Consider the following 8,010-nt stretch of genomic DNA (forward strand, 5'->3'; position numbering starts at 1 on the left):
GACCGAGGCAGCAGAGAGGAATGGGGGGGGAAGACCAAGGCGGCGGGGAGGAATGGGGGAGGGAGACCGAGGCGGTGGGGAGGAATGGGGGGGGTGACCGAGGCGGCGAGGAGGGGAAGCCGACCTCCCAGAGACCCCACCCGTCCTCTCTTCACCCCGCTTCCAGCCCAGCGCCCTTACCTGAGCGCCGCGGGTCTGCGCTCCCCGCGGCCCGACCGGTAGTCGTGCAGAGCCCCCTGGATGTCCTCTCGGATCAGCTCCGCCTGCCAGTCATGCCGTCAGGCCAGGCCCCCACCCCGCGAACCGTTAGCCCCGGCCACGTCCAAAGGATCGATTCCTTGGCTGGGCGCCAGACCCCCTCCAGTCTGTGCATGGTGCCCCATGCACACCCACTCTGTGAACTCACACCCTCACCCCACCTCTGCCCCTGCCCTAGGCCTCGTACCCAACCCCGGAGGCCGGGTCCTGGTGTTTCCTTGCCCCTAGCCCATACCCGCCTCTAGTTCTAGCTGCTCCCAGACCCTCTCCCCCCTGTGCTGTCGTGTTCCGTCCGGACCCTTAGCCTCGGTCTCCATTCCGCCCTCACGTTCTACCTCGACCGGGTCCTCCAGCCCGTCCTCAAAACCCCCGCCCTTCCAGAACGTCTTTCCAGACCACGCCCCTTTGCTGGCCCTGATCCCGCCTCTCCCCAGGCCACGCCCCATCCCTAGAGGCCCCGCCCTGTCTGCACGGACTGTGTTCCAACTCCGCCCACAGGGTCCCAGCCCTGCCTCAGGTGCTCCCCTGACCAGGAGCGCTCACCCCGAGACGCAGGCCCTGGAAGAAGTGCACGTCCGGCTGCGTGCGCTCGGGCTCCTGGCACACGAGCAGCAGCAGCGAGCGGCTCCGGCCTGGCAGCAGCACCGCGTCGCAGCGCACGATGGCGCCCAGCGGGTACGACTCCAGCTCCTCCTGCTGGGCGGGACGGCGGGTAAACTGAGGCCCGGAAGCGAGGGCACTACATGGCCTCAGCAGAGCCAGCACGTACACCGACACTGCACAGGCAGCCCTGCGAGGTGAGGGGTTACGGATAGCACCCCTGTTTAATAGGGGAGACGAAGGACGCTCAGAACAGGGGCAGAGATCTCTCGCCAAAGTTCCCAGAGGAAGGACATGCAGGGGCCAAGGTTCACACTCAGACGTCCCTAGGGTCAAGCTCTCTATGCATCCGCCCGCTCATGCCAGCCGCTCCTGCCACCCACGTGTCCCCCGGCACCTTGGAGAGGGGGTCAAGCAGCGTGACGTGGTCCGGAGACACACGCAGCAGCATCTCCTGGGCCCAGATGCGGCCCTGGCTGTCCATGACGGCCAGCTTTCGCGAGGCGTCCTCCACGGTGTGCACGCCATCCTCTTCACCCAGGCAGAACGTCACCAGGTGCTGGCACGGGGCGCGGAGAAAGCAGGGAGTCCCAGGATGGTGCCGGGTGGGCTCGCATCACCCTTCTAGCCCGAGACTAAACACACCTCCTCCCAAAAGCCTTCCCCCTCCCGCTCCACCCAGGGGGCGCCTCCACCCAGGGCCCTGTGTTTTGCCTTCATCAGCGTGACTAGCACCTGGGTCTGGCCTCCCAGCACGAGGGGAGCCTCCTCTAAGGCACTGGTTCTATCTAGTCCCTTCCAAGCACCTCTGCCTCCGTTAAAGCACCGGGCACACTTTGTCTGACCCGTCCTCACACAGGTTTACCTAACATTTGTACCCGTGGCCTGACCATCCAGCACAAGAGCTGGTCTGGACGAAAACATGGCAGATTCAAGTGGACTTCCTCTTCAAGTGACGTCCTCTGCTGAACACCCCCTTGTGAGGGAGGACGGAAGCAGCCCACCTCTCATATGAGCAAACTCAGTTTCCCAGCTGCTTTCTGCTTGGAGGCCCAAGTGCTTTCAACACCTCCATCTTCCCAGGCCTGCCTGCCTTTCCTCCCACAACCTCCCCTGGGCAGCACAGACCCCAGACTCACATTGACTGGATACTGGGAAACGTCCGCCATAACCACAGTGGAGTAGCGCTTCCTCTGCTCTGTGGGGGAGGGGGGAGAAGACTCAGCCCCTCCTCCCTCAGACCCAGGAGACCAGTCCTCCAGTCTCCTCTACCCTCAGACCCGGAATCTCGACCTTTCAGCACCTCCTTCCTCAGACCCACCAGTCCAGGCACCCCAGCCCTCTCAGACCCATGAGTCTGGGGCCCCCAGCCCCCTCCTCCCTCAGACCCATGAGTCCAGACCCCCCCAGTCCTCCTCCCTCAGACCCATGAGTCCAGACCCCCCCCAGTCCTCCTCCCTCAGACCCAGGAGTCCAGGCCCCAGCCCCTCCTCCCTCAGACCTAGTTTCAGCCTGGGGTTTTCTTGTTCCCAAACTCACCATAGATTGACTTGGCACTTGGTTTGGGGGCAGCTTCTGGGCTGTTTAAGGAAAAGAGAGTGAGAGGGGCCATGGGACTTGGGAGATCATGGGGGTTTTGAATGCCAAGCAGAGCAGCAGAGACGTCATGTGAGGGCAGTGGGGAACCTTGGAGGGTTCTGAGCAGCGGAGGGCACAGCCAGAGCTGGATTTTCACACGGGTAAGGCAGTGTGGTACCAGGTGGCAGTGGAGAGTGTGGTCTCAGCTGTCATACAGACCTGGCTTGAAATCCCCTGTCAATACTGCCTTGCTATAAGACCCTGGATAGGAGACTTAATCTCTCCTGCCTCGGTTTCCCTTTCTGTGAGGTAGGGGTTAGTCATCTGATAGCCTCTGTCTGGTGGAGCTACTGGATTCCCTGAGAGTTGAGGGGTTCATAGCCTCAATAAATTAACTTCCAGTCTTAATGCAAAGGGCAGCACACAGTAGGTGCTCAATAAAGGAAGGTTTTTACACCAGCATTAGTATTTGGGGTACACGGAGACTTATCCTCCCCATCTCCTCCCATGGGCCAGGCTCTTCCCAGCCAAATCCCTCTCTGTCTCCTGCCCCTGACCTCCCCTCCTAGGTCACACCTTCTCCAAGAATTCCACAGAAACGACAGAAACTCAGAGCTCAAGTGGGATCAGGGATGAAGGACGAGAAACACTTTCATTCAAACCTCTGCTCCTCATCCTGCTCCTGCCAGTCCGATCTCAGCACAATTTGATTACCTCTGTGCTGGAGAACTCACTACCTTATATCTCCCAAGCAGCTATTCCCATGGGCCTCCCTTTGTTCTTCGCGCTGCTCATGCCAGGAGACTTGAACTTTATTAAAAACAGCCCAGGGGCTCCTGGGTGGTGCAGTTGGTTAAGTGTTGGACTCTTGGTTTCGGCTCGGGTCATGATCTCAGGGTCGTGAGATCGAGCCCTTCACCGGGCTCCACGCTCAGCGTGGTCTACTGAAGACACTCTCGAGTCTGCCCCTTCCCCCCGTGCTCTCTTTCTCTCTGTAATAATTTTTAAGATTTTATTTATTTATTGGGGTGGGGGGGCGAGCACAAGCAGGGGGAGGGGCAGAGGGAGAAGCAGACTCCCCGCTGAGCAGGGAGCCAACTGGGACTCAATCCCAGGGCCCCGGGATCATGACCTGAGCCTCAGGCAGACGCTTCACCGACTGAGCCACCCAGGTGTCCCTGAAATAAGTAAATCTTAAAACAAAACAAAAACAACAAACAAACCAGCCCAGATTTGTCTGCAAAGGGTCACGGCTTAGTAATAAGCTGACAACAGCAGTAGCGGCTGCTGTGAGTGGAGTCCCTGCTCTTGGCCACATGCTCGGCTAAGCCCTGTACCGTCACTGTCGTGTTAAGCTCTCAGGATTGTCCCTGTTTTCCACAGGAGGACCTCGGGCTTGGGTCCGTTGGCCAGGGTCACGCCGCCGCTGAGAGTTAGCGTCCGGGGCTGAGCCCACGTGTGTCTGGAGCAGCAGCGCGAACCCAGGCCAGACCCGGAGGACGCGGCTCAGGGATCTGTCCCAGTGTCCAGGCCGGGGCTGCTGTAAATGCCGCCTGTGGGTGCGGGGAAGAGGGCGGCAGAGGGGGCTGGGCAGCCTGGGGGGCAGGGGGCGGGGCCACTTACCCTGTGGTGGTGCTCATGGTGTGGAGAATGGGGAGCTCCTGCCTCCTGGAGGTGCCCTGGGAGCCAGCACAGAGTAAGGGCCTCACCTGGCCTGTGGTCCCTAGGATTTTGGCCCCAGTCTCTCCTCCCTCAGACCCAGGAGTCCAGGCCCCAGCCCCTCTTCCCTCAGACCCAGGAGTCCTGACCCCAGTCCCTCCTCCGTCAGACCCAGGAGTCCTGACCCCAGTCCTCCTCCCTCAGACCCAGGGGGTCAGGCCCCCAGCCCCTCCTCCCTCAGACCCAGGAGTCCTGACCCCAGTCCCTCCTCCCTCAGACCCAGGAGTCCAGGCCCCCAGCCCCTCATCCCTCAGACCCAGGAGTCCAGACCCCCAGCCCCTCCTCCCTCAGACCCAGGAGTCCAGACCCCCAGCCCTCTCCTCCTTCACACCTTGTACTCTGCCCCCCAAATCTCTCAGGGATCCATGCATTTGGCTCCCTAATCTGTGTACCCCACTTTACTTCCTCTTTCTAGGGACCCAGTCTCCCAGCCTTATCTCCTCAGGGGCCCAGGTGTTCCAGCTCAGAGCTTCTCGACCCTAAGAACCAAAGGGTCTTGACTCCAAGTCCCCTCAGAGAGCCATTCGCCCAATTTCTCAGCCACTATGGCCTCAGGCTATCGGGTCAATCTCCCAGCTCTTACCTCCTCAGGACTCAAGGGTTTAGGTCCCCCAGGCTTCCTGGCATCCGGACCCAAGAGTCCTGGCCCCCTGCTCCCGCTCCCCAGGAGTCCTGACCACCAGTCCCTCCTGGCTAGGCCCCCTCCTCACCTGCCCGTCAGGCTCTGCTTCCAGAGGCCCTGCTCTCTGCCGTCCCCTGGGTTCCAAATGCTGGCCCCTCCTTCCTGCTCCCTGCCAGGCCACCCCGCCTCCCTCCGCATACCTGAGCACTCACCTGGCACAGCCCTGCAGCAGTGGCCCCGGGGCGGGGCTGGCAGAGAGACCAGGGTTGGGGTGGGGGGACTGGAACGGCCTGTGGGAGCCAGGAACCAAGACTGTCTCTGGCATAACAACACTAGCTCAAGGACAACCAGTCATCCGATGTCGCACTTGTTCAGAGAACCACAGCTCTGCCTCAGATACCCCCTACCAATCGCCCTTATACCTCTGGGGGGTCAGAGGTTTGCCTTGCACCTGTCTGCAGCTCAAGAGGGGGTCGTCAGCGTGGGAGGGCTGGCATCTGAACGCAGGGGCTGCCTTTCTGTCTCCGGGGCCAGTGTCTGTCCCTGCCCGGAGCACACCTCCTGTCCACGGTTCCTGCCTCCACCCCTCCCCCTGCCTCTTCCTCTGGAAACTGCCCCCCAGTAAACCCCTTTAATCATGGTAATTAAGACTCGGGCGCCCCACACAGCTTCAACTACTTCTGAAGTGTTATGATCTCCTCAGGCTTGAGATCTCCTTTCCAGAACTTCCTCTGCGCCGTGGTCCTTGCCGACCACGTTATACACACCATCTCTTCCCCAAACCCAGCGAGGTGAGGTTAGGGGTCTCCATTTCACAGATGAAGAGACTTGCCTGAGGTTACACCAGCAGGGAGTGGACGAGGACAGAGGACGCCAAAGCTTGACCTCGGAGAGTAGGAGGGGCGGGCATGCCCCCTTTAGCCTTTCGCTTTATCCATGATCCCCACCTGTTCCTGGCGTCATCCAGGCTCACACCTGAATTTGCAGAGCCCCCCAGCTGGCCCCTGCTCCCTTCCTTCCGTCGGTCTCCTCTCTATGCAGGAAGCCTGAAGAAACCTAGTTCAGCTCACATCACTCCCTGCTCCAGTTCCTTCCGGGGCGCCCCATTTCTCTGCAAGGCCTGACCTCCTCTCCACCGCCATCACTCTGTTCCAGCACACCGCATCCTTGCTGCCCCTTGGATACTGAGAGCCCGTCCTGCCTCAGGGCCTTTGCATTTGCTGTGCCCTCTGCCTGGAATGCTTATTCCCTCGGCCATCCTCATGGATTGTTCCCTCACCCCGTTAGGTCTTTCCTCGAAGGTCACCTTCTCAGAGAGGCCTGGCTGACCACTCTATTTAACATTGCAGCTCCTCTTACCCTCTCGTTCCTCGTAGTCTCTCCCTGCTCCCTAACTAACTCTTCTCCAGAGCGTTTGCCACCTGCTCACGTACCGTATTACTGTTCATTTTGATTGTTCTATGTCTCCCCCATTAGAATGATAGCTTCGTGAGGACGAAGACTTCGGTGCGGTCTGCCCTGCACTCCCTCTGCCACACTTTAGAACAGGGTCGCGCACACAGCAAGCGCTGGAGATACCTGCTTTTGGTGCTTTTGTATGTATTATGCTCCATTGTTTTGCTCAGCACACGTTGAGCCCGCAGTCTCTGCTAAGGGAGGCTGGAAACCAGAGAAAGCACGCCTTTGTCCTGCGCTGACCGGGGTGAAAGAATAGAGGGAAAGAGAGACAATCGCATGGTGTGTGACGGCAGAGAGCCCAGGTGGGGTGGGTTCGGGTTGTGACTTCGCCACTAAATAGTGATAAGACTTACTACTTAGTGCCTGCTCTGGGTGTGCTCGCCTTCCTCTGAGCACGTGCGTGTGCGTGCGTCACGTATATATGTCTCACCCTCACGTCCTATGAAACGGGTTCCTTATCCCCCTTTTACACACGAGGAAGGGGACACACACATGTTAAGGAATTTGGCTACAATCACACGGCTCATACTTGGTGGGATGGTCGAACCCAGGCCATCCGACGTAGACCCGGCACCCTTCGGTGCTCCCCTACGCTGCCACCTCGTGACTCGGCCCCTTTCCAGCTGTGTGACCCTAGGCAAATCACTTAACTTCTCTGTGCCCAGTCCCCCAACTGTAAAAGGGGACCGCAACATCGGGAGGATTCAGTGAGGTTACGGAGAGCTTTCGGCACCGTCCCTGGCGAAGAGGAGATGCTAGTTGAGCGTTAGGAATGGCAGACGGGGGCCTTTCTTTCTGTATCTGCTGTGACAGGGGACGGGACGCAAAGGGCACCTCGGAAGCCCAGAGGACGCCACTAAGAGGTCAGGGCAGGCTTCCTGGAGGAGGAGGGGCAGCCGGAGCTGAACCTGATGGGCGAGTTTGGCAGCCTGAGGTGGCCTGGAGGATGAGGGAGGAGTGTTGCAGGCCACGAAACTGCCTGAGCCATGGAGGGGAGGCCGCTGGCCAGCATGCGGTGTGCTCTCCAGGGAGCTGCGGGGAGAGGCAGGAGGGTCCTGTGCTCCTCTGTCTCCAACTGCTGTCACTCTGGCTTCCTGTCACATCCATGCCACAAGTACTGTCTGAGCATGGCCCTGCCTGGGGGGGGGCTCTGCAGACAGGAGCAGACCCCTCACCCTCCAAGAGGCAGGCGGGGCTGGGATTGGTGCCCACTGGTGCAGAAGACAGGCTCAGTGACCTGAGAGACCACTAGCCCAAGGTCACAGTGGCCCTGGGCCAGGTGACACAAATGCAGATCTGAGACTGGGCCCTTTCTTCATGTGCAAATGGAGAAAATTGTCCTCATATAGGCATTCCAGGAGTCAGGGGCTAGGACTCCAGGGTCTGAGGGAGGAAAGGCTGGGGGTCTGGACTCCTGGGTCTGAGGGAGGAGGGGATGGGGGCAGGACCCCTGGGTCTGAGGGAGGAGGGGCTGGAGGTCTGGATTCCTGGGTCTGAGGGAGGAGGGGCTGGGGGTCTGGACTCCTGGATCTGAGGGAGGAGGGCTGGGGGCCTGGACTCCTGGGTCTGAGGGAGGAGTGCAGTGCTCAGGGACAGGTGGCCTAGTCCCTGCCTCTGGGAGCTCTGAGGTCTGAAGCAGCAGGTGAGAAGTGAGACCGAAACCAGAGCCTCCACCCTAGTTCTGGGCCCAGGCCTCCTTCCTCCTTCTCTGCCCGCAAAGGAGGCCCTCCCTCTCTCAAACCGTAGCAAGTGCCTCCAAATACCAGCGGAGGCTC

General features: G+C 60.2%; 1 protein-coding gene across 1 annotated transcript in view; it reads right to left on the reverse strand.

The window, feature by feature from the left end:
• The window catches only part of EPS8L1 (EPS8 like 1), a 12,301-nt gene extending 8,225 nt beyond the window's left edge, over nucleotides 1-4,076 (reverse strand). The window contains exons 1-6 of the mRNA XM_040633834.1: nucleotides 4,060-4,076; nucleotides 2,398-2,438; nucleotides 1,998-2,056; nucleotides 1,256-1,417; nucleotides 802-951; nucleotides 181-263 (exon numbers count right to left, since the gene is read on the reverse strand). Of these exons, the coding sequence (XP_040489768.1) occupies nucleotides 181-263; nucleotides 802-951; nucleotides 1,256-1,417; nucleotides 1,998-2,056; nucleotides 2,398-2,438; nucleotides 4,060-4,076 (512 nt within the window). The remainder of the gene's footprint in view (nucleotides 1-180; nucleotides 264-801; nucleotides 952-1,255; nucleotides 1,418-1,997; nucleotides 2,057-2,397; nucleotides 2,439-4,059) is intronic.
• Nucleotides 4,077-8,010: the final 3,934 nt, after the last annotated feature.

Source organism: Ursus maritimus, unplaced genomic scaffold (genome assembly GCF_017311325.1).
Source record: "Ursus maritimus isolate PB19 unplaced genomic scaffold, ASM1731132v1 scaffold_19, whole genome shotgun sequence".
Taxonomy (NCBI): Eukaryota; Metazoa; Chordata; class Mammalia; order Carnivora; family Ursidae; genus Ursus; species Ursus maritimus.